Source organism: Oncorhynchus tshawytscha, linkage group LG13 (genome assembly GCF_018296145.1).
Source record: "Oncorhynchus tshawytscha isolate Ot180627B linkage group LG13, Otsh_v2.0, whole genome shotgun sequence".
Taxonomy (NCBI): Eukaryota; Metazoa; Chordata; class Actinopteri; order Salmoniformes; family Salmonidae; genus Oncorhynchus; species Oncorhynchus tshawytscha.
In genome coordinates this window covers 63336221-63357392 of record NC_056441.1, presented here as the reverse complement: position 1 = coordinate 63357392, position 21172 = coordinate 63336221, and the positions used below count along the sequence as shown (strand labels likewise).

Genomic DNA, 21172 nt, shown 5'->3' with positions numbered 1-21172 from the left:
CACAACCTCAAACAGTCACACTCCAAACTCCACTATGGCCAAGACCAAAGAGCTGTCAAAGAACACCAGAAACAAAATTGTAGACCTGCACCAGGCTGGGAAGACTGAATCTGCAATAGGTAAGCAGCTTGGTTAGAAGAAATACACTGTGGGAGCAATTATTAGGAAATGGAAGACATACAAGACCACTGATAATCTCCCTCGATCTGGGCTCCACGCAAGATCTCACCCCGTGGGGTCAAAATGATCCCAGAAAATTCCAGAACCACATGGGGGGACCTAGTGAATGACCTGCAGAGAGCTGGGACCAAAGTAACAAAGCCTACCATCAGTAACACACTACGCCGCCAGGGACTCAAATCCTGCAGTGCCAGACGTGTCCCCCTGCTTAAGCCAGTACATGTCCAGGCCCGTCTGAAGTTTGCTAGAGAGCATTTGGATGATCCAGAAGAAGATTAGGAGAATGTCATATGGTCAGATGAAACCAAAATATAACTTTTTGGTAAAACCTCAACTCGTCGTGTTTGGAGGACAAAGAATGCTGAGTTGCATCCAAAGAACACCATACCTACTGTGAAGAATGGGGGTGGAAACATCATGCTTTGGGGCTGTTTTTCTGCAAAGGGACCAGGACGACTGATCCGTGTAAAGGAAAGAATGAATGGGGCCATGTATCGTGAGATTTTAAGTGAAAACCTCCTTCCATCAGCAAGGGCATTGAAGATGAAACGTGGCTGGGTCTTTCATCATGACAATGATCCCGGGCAACGAAGGAGTGGCTTCGTAAGAAGCATTTCAAGGTCCTGGAGTGGCCTCGCCAGTCTCCAGATCTCAACCCCATAGAAAATCTTTGGAGGGAGTTGAAAGTCCATGTTGCCCAGCAACAGCCCCAAAACATCACTGCTCTAGAGGAGATCTGCATGGAGGAATGGGCCAAAATAGCAGCAACAGTGTGTGAAAACCTTGTGAAGACTTAAACAAAACGTTTGACCTCTGTCATTGCCAAGAAAGGGTATATAACAAAGTATTGAGATAAAATTTTGTTATTGACCAAATACTTATTTTCCACCATAATTTGCAAATAAATTCATTAAAAATCCTACAATGTGATTTTCTGGATTTGTACCTATGATGAAAATTACAGGCCTCTCTCATCTTTTTAAGTGGGAGAACATGCACAATTGGTGTCTGACTAAATACTTTTTTGCCACACTGTACTTCCAGCATGACACAAGTAATTTTTCCAACAATTGTTTACAGACAGATTATTTCACTTATCACAATTGTAGTGGGTCAGAAGTTTACATACACTAAGTTGACTGTGCCTTTAAACAGCTTGGAAAATTCCAGAAAAGGATGTCATGGCCATAGAAGCTTCTGAAAGGCTAATTGACATCATTTGAGTAAATTGAGGTGTACCTGTGGATGTATTTCAAGGCCTACCTTCAAACTCAGTGCCTCTTTGCTTGACATCATGGCAAAATCAAAAGAAATCAGCCAAGACCTCAGAATTTTTTTTTGTAGACCTCCACAAGTATGGTTCATCACTGGGAGCAATTTCCAAACGCCTGAATGTACCACGTTCATCTGTACAAACAATAGTACGCAAGTATAAACACCATGGGACCACGCAGCCGTCATACCACTCAGGAAGGAGATGCGTTCTGTCTCCTAGATATTAACGTACTTTGGTGGGAAAAATGTGCAAATCAATCCCAGAACAGCAGCAAAAGACCTTGTGAAGATGCTGGAGGAAACAGGTGCAAAGTATCTATATCCACAGTAAAAACTTATTTATATCCACAGTATCGACATAACCTGAAAGGCAGCTCGGCAAGGAAGAAGTCACTGCTCCAAAACCGCCATGAAGCACGGGGGTGGCAGCATCATGTTGTGGGGGTGCTTTGCTGCAGGAGGGACTGGTGCACTTCACAAAATAGATGGCATCATGAGGGAGGATAATTATGTGGATATATTGAAGCAACATCTCAAGACATCAGTCAGGAAGTTAAAGCTTGGTCGTAAATGGGTCTTCCAAATGAACAATGACCCCAAGCATATTTCCAAAGTTGTGGAAAATGGCTTAAGGACAACAAAAGTAATGGTATTGGAGTGGCCATCACAAAACCCTGACCTCAATCCTATAGCCAATTTGTGGGCAGAACTGAAAAAGCGTGTGCGAGAAAGGAGGCCTACAAACCTGACTCCGTTACACCAGCTCTGTCAGGAGGAATAGACCAAAATTCACCCAATTTATTGTGGGAAGCTTGTGGAAGGCTACCCCAAACATTTGACCCAAGTTAAACCATTTAAAGGCAATGCTACCAAATACTAATTGAGTGAATGTAAACTTCTGACCCATTGGGAATGTGATGAAATAAATAAAAGCTGAAATAAATCACTCTCTCTACTATTATTCTGACATTTCACATTCTTAGAATAAAGTGGTGATCCTAACTGACCTAAAACAGGGAATTTTTACTAGGATTAAATGTCAGGAATTGTGAAAAACTGAGTTTAAATGTATTTGGCTAAGGTGTATGTAAACTTCGGACTTCAACTGTACATATGAGATAAGTTAAGGAGTATGTAAACATTATTAAAGTGACCAGTGATTCCATGTCTACATACATAGGGCAGCAAACTCTAAGGTGCAGGCTTGAGTAACCGGGTGTCAGCCGACTAGTGGTGGCTATTTAACAGTCAGATGGCCTTGATAGAGGCTGTTTTTCAGTCTCTCAGTCCCAGCTTTGATGCACCTGTACTGACCTCGCATTCTGGATGGTGGCGGGGTGAACAGGCAGTGGCGTGGGTGTTGATGTCCTTGATCATCATTTTGGCCTTCCTGTGACATCAGGTGGTGTAAGTGTCCTGGAGGGCAGACAGTGTGCCCCCGGTGATGCGTTGGGCAGACCACACCACCCTCTGGAGAGCCCTGTGGTTGTGGGCGGTGCAGTTGCCATACCAGGCGGTGATACAGCCTGACAGGATGCTCTCAATTGTGCATCTGTAAAAGTTTGAGGGTATGAGGGGCCAAGCCAAATTTCTTCAGCCTCCTGAGGTTGAAGAGGATCTGTTACACCTTCTTCACCACACTGAAATGGTCCACCACAGACAGATCGTCAGTGCTGTGTACGCCAATCAACTTGAAGCTTTCCACCTTCTCCACTGTGGTCCCGTCAATGTGGACAAGGGCGTGCGCCCACTGCTTTTGCCTGAAGTCCACGATCAGCTCCTTTGTTTTGTTAACGTTGAGGGAGAGGTTAATTTTCTGGCACCACTCCACCAGGGACCTCACCTCCTCCCTGTAGGCTGTCTTGTCATTGTTGGTAATCAGGCCTACTATGGTTGTGTCGTCTGCAGACCCAGGGCCTCAAGCTTGATGACGACCTTGGAGGGTACTATGGTGTTGAAGGCTGAGCTATAGCCAATGAACAGCATTCTTACATAGGTATTCCTCTTGTCCAGGAGTTGTAGGGCAGTGTAATGGCGAATACATCTCTGTGGATCTATTGGGGCGGTAAGCAAATCATAATGGGTCTAGAGTGTCAGGTAAGGTAGAGGTGATATGATCCTTAACTAGCCTCTCAAAGCACTTCAGGATGACAGAAGTGAGTGCTACGGAGCGATAGTCATTTTGTTCAGTTACCTTTGCTTTCTTGTGTACAGGAACCATGGTGGACATCTTGAAGCAAGTGGAGACAGCAGACTGGGATAGGGAGAGATTGAATACGTCCGTACACACTCCAGCCAGCTGGTCTCCGCATGCTCTGAGGGCGCGGCTAGGGATGCCGTCTGGGCCGGCAGCCTTGCGAAGGTTAACACGCTTAAATGTCTTACTCATGTCGGCCACAGAGAAGGAGAGCCCACAGTCCTTAGGTGCGGGCCGCGTCGATGGCACTGTGTTATTCTCAAAGCGAGATGTGGCTGGTTTTCCCTTTGTAATCCGTGATTGTCTGTAGACCCATACGTCTTGTGTTTGAGCCGTTGAATTGCGACTCCACTTTGTATTTGTTCTGACGTTTTCTCTGTTTGATTGCCTTATGGAGGGAATAACTTCACTGTTTGTATCGACTATATTCCCAGTCACCTTGCCATGGTTACATGCGACGGTTCACGCTTTCAGTTTAGCACGAATGCTGCCATCTATCCACAGTTTATGGTTTGGGTAGGTTTTAATAGTCCGTGGGAACAACTGTATCTGTGTATACATCAATGTTATTATACAAGGCTACCCAGAACATATCCCAGACCGTATTATCAAAACAATCTTGAAGCATGGATTCTGATTGGTCAGACCAGCGTTGAATAGACCATAGCACAGTTACTTCCTGTTTGAGTTCCTGCCTATAAGAAGGGAGGAGCAAAATAAAGTTGTGGTCTGGTTTGCTGAAGGCAGGGCGGGGGAGGGCCATGTAGGCATCCCGGGAGAGACAATAGCAGTGGTTGAGTATTTTCCCAGAGCGAGTACTACAGTCAATGTGTTGATAGAAAATATGAGGAAAATGCTCCTGAATCTTATGTTAAAATCCCAAGCCACAATAAATGCGGCCTCAGGATATGTGGTTTCCCGTTTGCATAATGTCCAGTGTAGTTCCTTGAGGGCCGTTCTGGTATCGGCTTGATGGGGAATATACACGGCTGTGACTAACCAAAGAGAATTCTCTGGGAGGTAATACGGTCTGTATTTGATTGTGAGGTATTCTAGGTCGGGTGAACGAAGGACTTGAGTTTCTGTACGTTATCTCAATCACACCATGAGTGGTTAATCATGAAACATACACCACCGACCTTCTTCCCTGAGAGTTCTTTATTCCTGTTAGCGCTATGTACTGAGAACCCAGCTGGCTGTATGGACGGGGACAGTATATCCGGAGAGCCATGATTCCGTGAAACAGAGAATGTTACAGTCCCTGATGCCTCTCTGGAAGGAGATCTTTGTCCTGAGCTTGTCTACTTTATTGTCCACAGACTGAACATTAGTGAGTAATAAAATGGGAAGCGGTGGATGGTGTGCCCGCCTCCTGAGTCGGACTAGAAGTCCACTCCGAATACCTCTTTTCCCCGGCGGTGGAGGCATGGAGCAGCCTATGGGAGAAGTTCAATTGTCCTCAGGGTTGCGAACAAATAATCCAATTCGGGAAAGATGTATTCCTGGTCGTAGTGCTGGTAAGTTACCACAGCTCTGATATCCAAAAGCTATTTCCAGCTTTATGTAATAACACAAAAATCGTTCTGGGCTAATAGTGTAAGAAATAACACACAAAAAAATAAAATACTGCAAAGTTGCTTATGAGCTAGAAGCAGAACTGCCATGTCTGTCATCGCCATCTTGCTATGAAGCTACTAGATAATTGGGCCGAAGCAATAATATCAGGATCATCTTAAGGAAGAAAACAGCAGAACTGCTATGAATTTCAGTGTATGAACACAATCCAGTTACTGTAAGAAGTTAGATCATCATAAACCAAACAGCCATTGATTGAAGGCCTCGCTTTAGAGCCAATAGTCTCTTCTGGAGCTACACCCAATCACATCCATACCTGGCTCATGGACAGTGGGGTTGTCTGATATCACCATGACGTAGAGCTCACGGTCCTCTGCTGACTTCCCAATGGAGTAGAGATGAGCGATGGAACGGAACCCATTGCTGTACCTGTTGTGTTGAAAGAACAAGGCTTTTTCACATTTAATTCAAGCTCCAACATCCTAATATTACTTTTAAATTTTTTTTTATCTAACAGGCAAGTCCGTTAAGAACTAATTCTTATTTACAATGACGGGCTAGGTACAGTGGGTTAACTGCCTTGTTCATGGGTAGAACAACATATTTTCACCTTGTCAGCTCGGGGATTCGATCTAGCAACCTTTAGGTTACTGGCCCAACGCTCTAACCACTAGGCTACCTGCCGCCCCAGGTAGCCTATACTTGCTAGCATAACATTTGAAATGCTTCACTGCAAAGGCTATAAAGCAAACATAACAGTACCTGCGTAGGAACAGCTCCATGTCATTGTAATGGTGATGGCGGAAGTCCTGTGGCTGGATGGGCTGGTGCTCAGGCTGGGCTGGGGGCCAAGCCTCCTGGGGAGTGGAGCTCTCGTTGGCCCCAGAGGTCCCCATCTCAGAGGTGGTGCTGGAGGTCTCGATGCTGGTGGAGTCAGGGTCAGAGGTTGTGGTAGGGCCGGTGGTGGTGGGGGTAAAGGGTACGGTTATGTCACCCGTGTGTTCATTTCCCAGGGGTGCCAGGGTGAAATTGAGCTCGGTGGCCTTGCCCTCCACCACTTGAACCCCAACTACTGTCATGGACATGTACCTATGAAGACAGACATTGAATGTTTATTTTGTTGCAGTTAAAATAAACATTTAGTAATGCAAAAAAACAAAGTAAAACCCCTGTGCACAGCAGTGCATCTACATCCAGGTGATTTGAAATGTATTTCACCAGGAAGTGTCAGGTAACATGGTAAGTACCAGTAACAAGCTCTAAGACATACATTTACTTCCTGTAAGAAAACACCATACCCAAATCAGTTCTAAGGAAAACAGACAGGAACTAAAGTCAGTAGTAGAGTATGCTTATTTTGTTAAAGACTACAGTAACTTGTGCCTGCAAAGTTACTGAAGAAACTATAGAGCTCATTCCTCCAGCTGTACTTACCCCGTAGCTATAGCTGAGACATTGTATGTCCCAGGGAGCAGCAGACGGTAGTAGTCACCAAACTGGGCCGTGGTCAGGTTATGGTTGATGCCTGCCACCATGATCCTGACATCAGGCAGAGCTGTCCCATTGGTAGCTTCCTTCACATAGCCTCTTACTCCAATGTGAACCTGGGAGAAAACAGGATAACGTTAGAAGAGATCTCAAACACTGTTTTTATTGCCTCAGTAGCTGGGAACAAAAGAAGCTCAAATAACTAAGTGCTGCCCAGAACTAAGTAACTACTGCAAACGGATGTCAAGACAGAAAAATCTCTTCAATTAAAATAAATAGAGTACAGTAGTAAGAACCAGAGAGTAATACTACGGATATTCATATGTGCAATGAAATTATGTGTATGATAGTTTGAAAGTTAGAGTGTGACACTGTGTCTTGTGAAAGCCTACCTGCTCCAGGTAGGCAATGAGTGACTCCCTGTTGTAGTCCCACTCTTTCTTTAACTCGGAGGCCGGGGGAAATTTACAGCAGCTCAGTTCCATGGTGATCTCCAGGCAGTTCCCATTCAGGTAGTTATAGTCCTGCATGCCTCCTGAACAGGGATTACAAATTGGAGTTTATTTCAATAATTTTTCCTGCAAACATTTTAAATGTCTCTGCTTCAAAACTACTCATGAAGACATCAATATCATGTTTGGAAGACCAAACTAAAGAACGTGGGCAAGCATACAAAATAAACTGTCAAAACAAAGTCTGTTTAGGTCATGAAAGCAATAGCATGAACACAGGCCTAACGCTTTGAATCAGGTATGTCCTTAAATCTACACCAATCCACCCTGCATCCCATTGCTGGCTTGCTTCTGAAGCGAAGCAGGGTTGGTCCTGGTCAGTCCCTGGATAGGAGACCAGATGCTGCTGGAAGTGATGTTGGAGAGCCAGTAGGAGGCACCCTTTCCTCTGGTCTAAAAAAAAAGATATATATTTTTCCCAATGCCCCAGGGCAGTGATTGGGGACATTGCCCTGTGTAGGGTGCCGTCTTTCGGGTTGGGACGTTAAACGGGTGTCCTGACTCTCTGTGGTCACTAAAGATCTCATGACACTTATTGTAAGAGTAGAGGTGTTAACCCTGGTGTCCTGGCTAAATTCCCAATCTGGCACTCATACCATCATGGTCAGCTAATCATCCCCTCTCCCCTGTAACTATTCCCCAGGTCATTGCTGTAAATTAGACTGTGTTCCCAGTCAACTAACCTGGTAAAATAAGAGTTTCATAAAAAGTAGGCTAAAATGTGTTGATACATCCAAAATGGCTGCGGCCAGCACCAGCCTTTCTTTCCTCCAGTCCAGGGCTGCCTGGTGGAGGGAATGTTTTTGCTGAGGCCTAGTGCCACCTGCTGCCCAGGCAGCGTTACAGGCAGTAGGCCTCTGGAGGGTTGCCATGACTGGGCGCTGTCACCCAATAAGGGTTTCCATTTGGAAAATGTGGTGCTGGAAATTTGACCTGCAGCTTTTGAAATTTACCGGACATTTGAGAAATGTACTCGACCATGCAAGACCTGGATGCAACAATGTGTGGTACAACTTATTGAAATATGATGCACACTTTGAAGATGTTACAAACTGTCCACATGGACTTTTCCTCAGCCAACAAGATGAGTAAAGAACAGCAAAATCCTTAGCCTATGTCAATCTACCATAATCCCCAGCGTAGAAAAATGTACCTAGGCATATTCTACTGGTCAGCTTGTCGAGAAAGAAATAGCCCACTCCAAAGAGACTCTGGGACAATTGATCGCAAATTCATACAACCACTAAGTATAGGCTACATAAAAACAAGTTAAAAAGCATTGAGTCTGATGCAACAGATTAGAACATTTAGCCATTTAACTATTTCTTCACATTATAAGCACAGCAATGCGCACAAGGCAGTAGTGAAAATGTTCGAACCATAATGCAATTAGCGGGAAAACTGTTGTCAAAAGTGAACCGCACATGTGAGCGCTTTCAAGTGACAGAGATGAAAATATCCGTTCGAAATTTAGAAAGAGGGGAGATCTAATATGCAACAACTAACGTTAGCATGTGTTAATATGACTACGATTGTGCGCCTTTGGCTACTGGACAACGAAAGAACGTTGATGTAGAATAATTGCCTCCACGGACATCAGATTATGGATAGTTCACTTTGAAGCAAGGTAAAACATACCTCATATGTGGTAAACTTTCAGGTTTTAATCAATTAAACATATGTTGTCAAAATGCATAGGTGTGTGACGCGCTGATGAAGCCTGCCTCCCGTTTCCTATGCTTTTGCTGTTTGAGATGCTGTATAAGCAGCTCTCGCGATGTCTGACAGATTTTCTACTCAAAGGCTTTGCATCTCTCTATGCTTTGCACGTGTGCTAAATAAGATACAGCGCATTTGGAAAGTATTCAGACCCCTGGACTTTTTCCACATTTTGTTACAGCCTTATTCTAAAATGTATTTAAAAACAATTTAATACATTAAAGCTTTATCAAAGCAAAATGTGGAAAAAGTCAAGGGGTCTGAATACTTTCCGAATGCACTGTACATAGCGAATATACTGTACACACGTGCCAATTTAATTCCACTAAATTATGCAAAGTAACCTATAGACCGACAAGCATGACCATCAAATGTATTTCCATTGACTGATATTTCAATCAAGGAATAAGCTAAAAAGCATTATTTCGCAATGTGATTTTGTCTTCTCCCAGACAATTGACCGGCACCAATTTTATTTGAAATTGGCTTTTCGATTTAAAAATAATTGTTTACATACCATGCATAAGGAAAGTATTCAGACTCCTTTCCCACATTGTTACAGCCTTATTCTAAAATGGATTTAAAAAAATAAAAATGCCTCAATCGACACATAATACCCCATATGACAAAGCAAAAACATTTGCTAATGTATTCAGACCCTTTACTCAATACTTTGTTGAAGCACCTTTGGCAGCGATTAGAGCCTGGATTCTTCTTGGGTATGATGCTACAAGTTTGGCACACCTGCATTTGGGGAGCTTCTCCCATTCTTCTCTGCAGATTCTCTCAAGCTCTGTCAGGTACGATGGTGAGCATTGTTGCACAGCTATTTTCAGGTCTCTCCAGAGATGTTCGATTGGGTTCAAGTCCGGCTCTAGTTGGGCCACTCAAAGAGAATCAGAGACTTGTCCCGAAGCCACTCCTGTGTTGTTTTGACTGTGTGCTTAGGGTCATTGTCCTGTTGGAAGGTGAACCTTGGCATTAGTCTGAGGTCCTGAGTGCTCTGGAGCAGGTTTTCATCAAGGATCGCTCTTGTATTTGGCTCCATTCATCTTTCCCCTCGATCCTGACTAGTCTCCCAGTCCCTGCCGCTGAAAAACATCCCCACAGCATGACCGCCATGCTTCACTGTAGGGATGGAGCCAGGTTTCCTCCAGACATGACACTTGGCATTCAGGCAAAAGAGTTCATTTTGGTTTCATCAGACCAAAGAATCTTGTTTCTCATGGTTTGAGAGTCTTCAGGTGCCTTTTGGCAAACAAGTGGGCTGTCATGTGCCTTTTACTGAAGAGTGGCTTCCGTCTGGAAACTAACATTAACGCCTGATGGTAGAGATCTGCAGAGATGGTTGTCCTTCTGGAAGGTTTTCCCATCTCCACAGAGGAACTGTAGAGCTCTGTCAGACTGACAATCGGGTTCTTGATCACCTCTTTGACCAAGGCCCTTCTCCCCCGATTGCTCAGTTTGGCCGGGCGACCAGCTCTAGGAAGAGTCTTGGTTCCAAACTTCCTCCATTTAAGAATGATGGAGGCCACTGTGTTCTTGGGGACCTTGAATACTACAGACATTTTTTGGTACCATTCCCCAGATCTGTGCCTCGACACAATCCTGTCTCAGAGCTCTAAGGACAATTCCTTCAACCTCATGGCTTGGTTTTTATTCCGACATGCACTGTAAACTGTGGGACCTTATATAGACAGATGTGTGGCTTTTCAAATCATGGCCAATCAATTTAATTTACCAAGGGGACTACGATGAAGTTGTATAAACATCTCAAGGATGATCAATGGAAACAGGACGCACCCGAGCTCAACTTCGACTCTGATATCAAAGGGTCTGAATAATTATGTAAATACGTTTGATTTTTTTATACATTTTCAGACATTTCAAAAACCCTGTTCTCGCTTGGTCATTATGGGGTATTATGAGGTAACATCTGAATACTTTCTGAATGCACCAAGGTATTTGTCTTATTTTTAATAGATTTGCTAAAATTCCTGGAATCCTGTTTTCACTTTGTCATTATGGGTTATTGTGTGTAGATTGATGAGGAAAATTTTTTCAGAGTCTGAATACTTTCCGAATGCACTGTATATATCATTTTATAAAAAATAATAAAAATGTCCAAAAGCTGACTATTATTGGCTAACGGAACCCCATAAAAGTAGGAAACTCTTCCTTTTCCTTCCTGACACACAAACAAAACAAGGCCAAGTCACTTTGCCGCCTCTACACAGACACAATCCAGCTTGCAAATTCATGCTAGTGCGCTTAACCACGCGCACGCATGCAAACACCCACGAGACAAACAACAAGGCCAGCTCTTTCATCTGAAAAGAGCCTACCAGCCTCAGGTTAGAAATGCTGTTGTGTGCATATGATTGACAGCATGTGTGGGAAAGACAACACAGCAGATCCAGAATTTTCATAATCAAAACGACGGCTAGGGTGGCTGGTAGTGATTTAGCCAACTACAGGACGTGGCTCTAGTACAGGAATCTTCAGAAGGTATTTGACACAGACATGAAGAGGAGGGGGAGAAACGGAAGCGAGTATCCATCCATCATCAGTGAGTGACTAACTTAACAGGCACCAGTAAAAAAGCTATCTGCAGTAAGGCTGTTGAATGTGTGCGTGCTAGGCCAGTTCACACTGAGAGACGAAAGGTATCAGAAAGCACAGAGTAAGCCCTTACTAACACAGTACTGAGTAAGCTTAGGACAAGCCAGAGTGGTACATGCAGCTGTTGTAAATAATCTCAAATGGCTGCATCACTGTGACTGCCTGGCCTGCAGATTGATTCTGGGTTCTGTGGTTTTGGTTGACTGGTAAAGAGTTTAGATATAAAACCACAAGACAGTTGGTGGGTTATTTTAAATCTATTTGATTCCAGGCTTTATGGCAGCAGCATAACTTATACAGTGGGGCAAAAAAGTATTTAGTCAGCCACCAATTGTGCAAGTTCTCCCACTTAAAAAGATGAGAGAGGCCTGTAATTTTCATCATAGGTACACTTCAACTATGACAGACAAAATTAGAAGAAAAAAAATCCAGAAAATCACATTGTAGGATTTGTAATGAATTTATTTGCAAATTATGGTGGAAAATAAGTATTTGGTCACCTACAAACAAGCAAGATTTCTGGCTCTCACAGACCTGTAACTTCCTCTTTAAGAGGCTCCTCTGTCCTCCACTCGTTACCTGTATTAATGGCACCTGTTTGAACTTGTTATCAGTATAAAAGACACCTGTCCACAACCTCAAACAGTCACACTCCAAACTCCACTATGGCCAAGACCAAAGAGCTGTCAAAGGACACCAGAAACAAAATTGTAGACCTGCACCAGGCTGGGAAGACTGAATCTGCAATAGGTAAGCAGCTTGGTTTGAAGAAATCAACTGTGGGAGCAATTATTAGGAAATGGAAGACATACAAGACCACTGATAACCTCCCTCGATCTGGGGCTCCACGCAAGATCTCACCCCGTGGGGTCAAAATGATCACAAGAACGGTGAGCAAAAATCCCAGAACCACACAGGGGGACCTAGTGAATGACCTGCAGAGAGCTGGGACCAAAGTAACAAAGCCTACCATCAGTAACACACTACGCCACCAGGGACTCAAATCCTGCAGTGCCAGACTTGTCCCCCTGCTTAAGCCAGTACATGTCCAGGCCCGTCTGAAGTTTGCTAGAGAGCATTTGGATGATCCAGAAGAAGATTAGGAGAATGTCATATGGTCAGATGAAACCAAAATATAACTTTTTGGTAAAAACTCAACTTGTCGTGTTTGGAGGACAAAGAATGCTGAGTTGCATCCAAAGAACACCATACCTACTGTGAAGCATGGGGGTGGAAACATCATGCTTTGGGGCTGTTTTTTTGCAAAGGGACCAGGACGACTGATCCGTGTAAAGGAAAGAATGAATGGGGCCATGTATCGTGAGATTTTTGAGTGAAAACCTCCTTCCATCAGCAAGGGCATTGAAGATGAAACGTGGCTGTGTCTTTCAGCATGACAATGATCCCAAACACACCACCCGGGCAACGAAGGAGTGGCTTCGTAAGAAGCATTTCAAGGTCCTGGAGTGGCCTCGCCAGTCTCCAGATCTCAACCCCATAGAAAATCTTTGGAGGGAGTTGAAAGTCCATGTTGCCCAGCAACAGCCCCAAAAACATCACTGCTCTAGAGATCTGCATGGAGGAATGGGCCAAAATACCAGCAACAGTGTGTGAAAACCTTGTGAAGACTTACACAAAACGTTTGACCTCTGTCATTGCCAACAAATGGTACATAACAAAGTATTAGATAAACTTTTGTTATTGACCAGATACTTATTTTCCACCATAATTTGCAAATAAATTAATTTTAAAAATACTACAATGTGATTTTCTGGATTTTTTTTCTCATTTGTCTGTCTTAGTTGAAGTGTACCTATGATGAAAATTACAGGCCTCTCATCTTTTTAAGTGGGAGAACTTGCACAATTGGTGGCTGACTAAATACTTTTTTTGCCCCACTGTATTTCTGTTATGTTTCATAGAGTTTTCATAGTATTTTGCTTGAGTCATGGTAGTGGAAACATTACTAAACATGTAGCATGACTGTTAAATGGCAGTGTGTATAAGCCCCAGTCTAGTTGTGCTCAGCTGACAGCTGTGGTGAAACAGATCAACAGGGCAGTGCCCTACGTGAGCCTGTTTTACAGAGTACTTTAAGGATGTTAGTTCAGGATGGTTCTCAGGGGGTTAGTCCCATATGGTGACACCAGCAGGGTGCAACAGGCCTAGGCTGTCTCTGACAGTGCCTCTATGGACACTGGCTAATAACCTTAGCATGAAAAAGACTGTACAGTGTGCATTGTAACAATGCTCCAAATAAGAGTAATCTCAGTGACTTTTTCGTGTTTAATGATTTGCCCGGCAGCACCTGTGATGTGTGTATAATGACATATTAGAGAGCAAACATCCTCCAGAGATAGAGCTCATGACAGGACCTCTAGCCTATCAGTCCCACCCTCCACATCCTCCCTCCAGGCAGGATACACCAATGACTGTATATACACACAGTATGACTGGACAAAGCTATTCGTCATGTGACACCATTCATTCCTATGTGCAGACTCAATAGCGCATTCAAGCCAAATGAAGTTGGTTAAGATGACGTCACGTTGACATAACATGCAGAGACAAAGACATGAAGTTGCAGGCTGACCCCTCTCATTGAATAACTTGAGTTGTAGGCCGACCCGTGTACTGTACGCTTCCATTAGTAACTAAATTATCCTTATTATTTCTACTGTGTATCTCTACTGCTATTTAAAATAAATCGGTTCAAGTACATACATCTGGTGTATTAGAAGCTATTATTGATGCCATGATTGTCTTCTAAACATTTTTCGATTTACACAAAAATAACCACGAAGATTGCCATTTTTCCATTCACTATAATGGGGATCCTGTTTTCTGTTAACAATACCTGCAGTACCATGGAACTTCTGTGGCTTCAATGAGAGGGGGCAGTCATTCTCCCCTGGGATAGGCTATACACAGTGAGTGACACACCCTCATCCAGTGTTTTCCCTAACTACATGGAGTAGCCAGCCAAATAGAACAAGTAGCCAGCCAGGGAGTTTTGGCTGGCTACTTTGCAGAACGAGCTCTATTTTGGTGGCCTCTGGTACATTCTAATGCCTTGATTCCATCCGAAATAGACCAAGTTATTTAATACTTTAACGACTTCACCTCCCAGATTAGTCAAATTAGTTGGAGTAGAAATACATGACTTCACAATAAAAATTAAAATGTATGAATTTAGTGTGTTAGTTGTTTTGGATATGGCCTAGCCCTATATGATCAGGACCATTTAGTTGTTTTGGATATGGCCTAGCCCTATATGATCAGGACCATTTAGTTGTTTTGGATATGGCCTAGCCCTATATGATCAGGACCATTTAGTTGTTTTGGATATGGCCTAGCCCTATAAGATCAGGACCATTTAGTTGTTTTGGATATGGCCTAGCCCTATAAGATCAGGACATTTTTTTTAAGTAAGATCATCTTTAACATTAAACTTGTCTTCTCTTGAGAATAAAGTAATATTTACAGTTTGAGAAACAATATAGAAATGCAGGAAAAGGATTTTAAAAATGCAAACATTCAGTGGGATGACCCCCAAACCCCCCGCCAGATTGTATAAAAGTGGGGGTGCACAAAAGGTATGATTGAAGAATGAAGGTATGATTGAAGAATGAAGGTATGATTGAAGAATGAAGCACGTGTTAAACATGGGCTTTGCTATACAAAAAGCAACAGTTGACTACTCCGTTTGACACGTTGATTAAATCAGTAGGCCTATATCAATATCTTTAATAATACTAGGTATCATTTGATTTTATAACCTTTTTATAACCTTTGATCTCTATCATATTTTGGACCAGAATGAGGCTCTCTCACCACTCCTCACTGCAGGAATAGTAGGTATACAACCTCTTGATTTAATATGTTCATAATTTATCTGCAGATAAATCGCTAGTACCAGATCGGACCCCTTTTGCCTTCAGAACTGCCTGAATTCTTCAGGGCATGGAAACATTGCCCAATTGGTATCAAGGGACCTAGCGTGTCAGGTAAAAACATTCCCTACGCCATTACACCACCAGCCTGTACAGTTGACAACAGGCAGGATGAGGCCATGGGCTCATGCTGCTTATGCCAAATCCTGACTCTGCCATCAGCATGACGCAACAGGAACCGGGATTCGTCAGACCATGCAATGTTTTTCCACACCTCAAATGTCCAGTGTGGGAGATCACATGCCCACTGGGGCCGCTTCTTATTGTTTTTAGCTGATAGGAGTGGAACCAGACGTGGTCACCTGCTGCAATAGCCCATCTGTGACAAGAACCGACAAGTTGTGCGTTCCGAGATGCCGTTATGCACACCACTGTTGTACGGAGTCGTTAATTGCTTGTTTGTGGCCCACCTGTTAGCTGGCACGAGTCTTGCAATTTTCCTTCGACCTCTCATCAACGAGCTGTTTTTTGCCCACAGGACTGCCACTGACTGGATGTTTTTTGTTTGTCGCACCATCCTTGGTAAAACCCTAGACACTGCTGTTGTGCGTGAAAAGCCCAGGAGGCTGGACGTTTCTGAGATATTGGAACAGGGCCGCCTGGCAGCAATGAGCATACCATGCTCAAATTTGCTTAGGTCACTCGTTTTGCCCATTCGAACAGTAACTGAATACCGGTCTGCTTGTTTTGGCAGAGCTCATTCAAATAATAGCCAATGTGTAGAATACCCAAATATGCAATCTTCCAGTAAATACATTTTAGTAAAATATTCTGCGTACAATTTTTTAAAATTTTAAATAGTCCTCATGCATAGAGTTGTATGGTTTGTTGAACTTTGAAACTAATGTTTTTTTGTTTGGCATACATTTTAAGTGAAAATTCTTAGTCTCAGCATAATTCCGATACCGTGGAATTGCCCTACATTAACCTCACAGCCAAAGACAAGTAGATCACTGACTGACTGATAATCATAAGAGGACATACCTTCGACAAGACAAGTGGGAGTCTCATGGCAATAGACTTTTAAACAGAGAAATTCCCCAGAACTAGCCTTGTCATCACTACAATCACCATATCTGTTGTTCTCTGTCTGTTTGCAGTGATGCCTGTTTGTAGCACTAGGCCTTTTTATTTATTTATTTTTATTTTACCTTTATTTAACCAGGTAGGCAAGTTGAGAACAAGTTCTCATTTACAATTGCGACCTGGCCAAGATAAAGCAAAGCAGTTCGACAGATACAACGACACAGAGTTACACATGGAGTAAAACAAACATACAGTCAATAATACAGTATAAACAAGTCTATATACAATGTGAGCAAATGAGGTGAGAAGGGAGGTAAAGGCAAAAAAGGCCATGGTGGCAAAGTAAATACAATATAGCAAGTAAAACACTGGAAAACTATCGGCCTATATCGAATCTTCCATTCCTCTCAAAAATTTTAGAGAAGGCTGTTGCTCAGCAACTCACTGCCTTCCTGAAGACAAACAATGTATACGAAATGCTTCAGTCTGGTTTTAGACCCCATCATAGCACTGAGACGGCACTTGTGAAGGTGGTAAATGACATTTTAATGGCATCGGACCGAGGCTCTGCATCTGTCCTCGTGCTCCTAGACCTTAGTGCCGCTTTTGATACCATCGATCACCACATTCTTTTGGAGAGATTGGAAACCCAAATTGGTCTACACGGACAAGTTCTGGCCTGGTTTAGATCTTATCTGTCGGAAAGATATCAGTTTGTCTCTGTGAATGGTTTGTCCTCTGACAAATCAACTGTAAATTTCGGTGTTCCTCAAGGTTCCGTTTTAGGACCACTATTGTTCTCACTATATATTTTACCTCTTGGGGATGTTATTCGAAAACATAATGTAAACTTTCACTGCTATGCGGATGACACACAGCTGTACATTTCAATGAAACATGGTGAAGCCCCAAAATTGCCCTCGCTAGAAGCATGTGTTTCAGACATAAGGAAGTGGATGGCTGCAAACTTTCTACTATTAAACTCGGACAAAACAGAGATGCTTGTTCTAGGTCCCAAGAAACAATGAGATATTCTGTTGAATCTGACAATTAATCTTAATGGTTGTACAGTCGTCTCAAATAAAACTGTGAAGGACCTCGGCGTTACTCTGGACCCTGATCTCTCTTTTGAAGAACATATCAAGACCATTTCAAGGACATCTTTTTTCCATCTACGTAACATTGCAAAAATCAGAAACTTTCTGTCCAAAAATGATGCAGAAAAATTAATCCATGCTTTTGTCACTTCTAGGTTAGACTACTGCAATGCTCTATTTTCCGGCTACCCGGATAAAGCACTAAATAAACTTCAGTTAGTGCTAAATACGGCTGCTAGAATCCTGACTAGAACCAAAAAATTTGATCATATTACTCCAGTGCTAGCCTCTCTACACTGGCTTCCTGTCAAAGCAAGGGCTGATTTCAAGGTTTTACTGCTAACCTACAAAGCATTACATGGGCTTGCTCCTACCTATCTCTCTGATTTGGTCCTGCCGTACATACCTACACGTACGCTACGGTCACAAGACGCAGGCCTCCTAATTGTCCCTAGAATTTCTAAGCAAACAGCTGGAGGCAGGGCTTTCTCCTATAGAGCTTCATTTTTATGGAACGGTCTGCCTACCCATGTCAGAGACGCAAACTCGGTCTCAACCTTTAAGTCTTTACTGAAGACTCATCTCTTCAGTGGGTCATATGATTGAGTGTAGTCTGGCCCAGGAGTGGGAAGGTGAACGGAAAGGCTCTGGAGCAACGAACCGCCCTTGCTGTCTCTGCCTGGCCGGTTCCCCTCTTTCCACTGGGATTCTCTGCCTCTAACCCTATTACAGGGGCTGGGTCACTGGCTTACTGGGGCTCTCTCATGCCGTCCCTGGAGGGGGTGCGTCACCTGAGTGGGTTGATTCACTGTTGTGGTCATCCTGTCTGGGTTGGCGCCCCCCTTGGGTTGTGCCGTGGCGGAGATCTTTGTGGGCTATACTCAGCCTTGTCTCAGGATGGTAAGTTGGTGGTTGAAGATATCCCTCTAGTGGTGTGGGGGCTGTGCTTTGGCAAAGTGGGTGGGGTTATATCCTTCCTGTTTGGCCCTGTCCGGGGGTGACCTCGGATGGGGCCACAGTGTCTCCTGACCCCTCCTGTCTCAGCCTCCAGTATTTATGCTGCAGTAGTTTATGTGTCGGGGGGCTGGGGTCAGTTTGTTATATCTGGAGTACTTCTCCTGTCCTATTCAGTGTCCTGTGTGAATCTAAGTGTGCGTTCTCTAATTCTCTCCTTCTCTCTTTCTTTCTCTCGGAGGACCTGAGCCCTAGGACCTGAGCTCCAGGACTACCTGACATGATGACTCCTTGCTGTCCCCAGTCCACCTGGCCATGCTGCTGTTCCAGTTTCAACTGACCTGAGCCCTAGGACCATGCCCCAGGACTACCTGACATGATGACTCCTTGCTGTCCCCAGTCCACCTGGCCATGCTGCTGCTCCAGTTTCAACTTCCACCTGACTGTGCTGCTGCTCCAGTTTCAACTGTTCTGCCTTATTATTATTTGACCATGCTGGTCATTTATGAACATTTGAACATCTTGGCCATGTTCTGTTATAATCTCCACCCGGCACAGCCAGAAGAGGACTGGCCACCCCACATAGCCTGGTTCCTCTCTAGGTTTCTTCCTAGGTTTTGGCCTTTCTAGGGAGTTTTTCCTAGCCACCGTGCTTCTACACCTGTATTGCTTGCTGTTTGGGGTTTTAGGCTGGGTTTCTGTACAGCACTTTGAGATATCAGCTGATGTACGAAGGGCTATATAAATAAATTTGATTTGATTTGATTTGAATGGTAGTTTTGCAATGGAAGAATGTGCAAAGTAGAAATAAAAATAATGGGGTGCAAAGGTGCAAAATAAATAAATAAATAAAAATTAAATACAGTTGGGAAAGAGGTAGTTGTTTGGGCTAAATTATAGGTGGGCTATGTACAGGTGCAGTAATCTGTGAGCTGCTCTGACAGTTGGTGCTTAAAGCTAGTGAGGGCGATAAGTGTTTCCAGTTCCAGAGATTTTTGTAGTTTGTATAGGCTTTCCACCCAAACCACAGTGACCGATTGCCTTGCTCAACAAATATAACTGGCCTATAGTAGGTAAGGATGTGCATCTTTCCATTTCAAGATGATTCATATGCATCATGGCTCCCATACGATACGTTTTAGTTTGAAATGATTCGATGCGATTCAACAAACAAATCAATGCGATTCTGTGCACTAACATTTAGTGAATAAAGATTAATTTTCCATACTAAATTTAAATCTGCTGCTGACAGAACTCATGAGCTGGGCCTCTCTGAGCTGGATCTGTCTGCACTGCTGTCTGGTCTGTCTGATGCAGGGGCGCAACTTTGGTTTTAGAGGTAGGGAGGACATAACTTTTGTTTTTTATCCAGTCGGATAAACACTCCAAACAGCCTACCCGCCACTCGGAGGCGTCCGCGTGGTCCTAAAGCACACCGTTGCCTCGTTTTGTATCACATTCCAATGATAAAACTGGGGGGGGTGGACAAAAATGCAATTTCAGAATGTGGGGGATGTCCTCCCCGTCCCCAGTGAAAGTTGCGCCCCTGGTCTGATGTGTCTATGGTGTTTGTAGTCACCTGAGCCATAAGGGATCCTAGTGGGCATCCACCTCGCTATTAGATTAGAGGGAGGCAATGTATGTTTGTTTTTTAACCCCACTTTTGATCACCCATTTCTCATTTTTCCAGATTAAAATTGTTTGAGCTTGTGATGTATCAATATTTATCTTTATATATATATAGCACAACTTTGGATTTCACCCAGTCTCAAACTGAAATGGTTTTGACCGTTCGGAAGTAATGGAGTAAGCTCCTCCCTTTTTTGAACACGCAGTGCTGCTTCGCACGCAAAAGTGATGGCCATCATCATTTTGAAATGATCATCTTTACCCTGGATATCTAAAAATGACCATGTACACTGATCGTATAAAGCAAAACTACCAAAACTATAGCTGATGGTGAACCTGATCAAAATCAAATCTAATGTAAGCCATGTTCAGCAGGTAGGCTATAGCCATATGAGTTGTGCCTCTGGTGGCTTACTTATATTCTGGTAACAGCGCATTTGATAACTTATCAAATCAATAATAAAGCCTAATATTGCGCAAGCCATTTTACAGGCATTTGAATGATGAAGGTGCTACGCAGATGTGCAAGATCAGGAATAAGCCCCATACCTCTCTTTGCTCAACACATGAAGCAGGGCACAGTGGGAAGTTTGACCAGGCTACTGATATGGCCTGGGGTTGTTCGGAATGCAACATGACTTGTAGATCAACACAGTTGTCATAAAAGATTAGGTATTTTTAGAAGGTAGAAAGAAAGTAATATGCCCAAAAAATGTTTGTGAACCAATCATTTGTAACGCTTTTCTGACCGAGTATCTACATTTGGATCGGTTTGGGGTCCCGTGGACCGATCCACTCCTATCTTAACTATTTGAATGTGTGACCGATGCGTACAGGTGAATCCTTACATCCCTAATAGTAGGTCCAGTGGATCTCATTTCAGCCTCATGTTAAATAACAAACACTAAACCGGGACATAAAAGATACCACAGGGTACCAAGAACA

The 21172-nt window shown here is 43.4% G+C and overlaps 1 protein-coding gene across 1 annotated transcript in view; it reads right to left on the bottom strand.

Moving 5' to 3' along the window:
- LOC112246916 (carboxypeptidase D-like) overlaps nucleotides 1–21172 on the bottom strand; it is a 41672-nt gene that overhangs the window by 11655 nt on the left and 8845 nt on the right. The window contains exons 3-6 of the mRNA XM_042296140.1: nucleotides 7108–7250; nucleotides 6662–6831; nucleotides 5990–6316; nucleotides 5544–5656 (exon numbers count right to left, since the gene is read on the bottom strand). Of these exons, the coding sequence (XP_042152074.1) occupies nucleotides 5544–5656; nucleotides 5990–6316; nucleotides 6662–6831; nucleotides 7108–7250 (753 nt within the window). The remainder of the gene's footprint in view (nucleotides 1–5543; nucleotides 5657–5989; nucleotides 6317–6661; nucleotides 6832–7107; nucleotides 7251–21172) is intronic.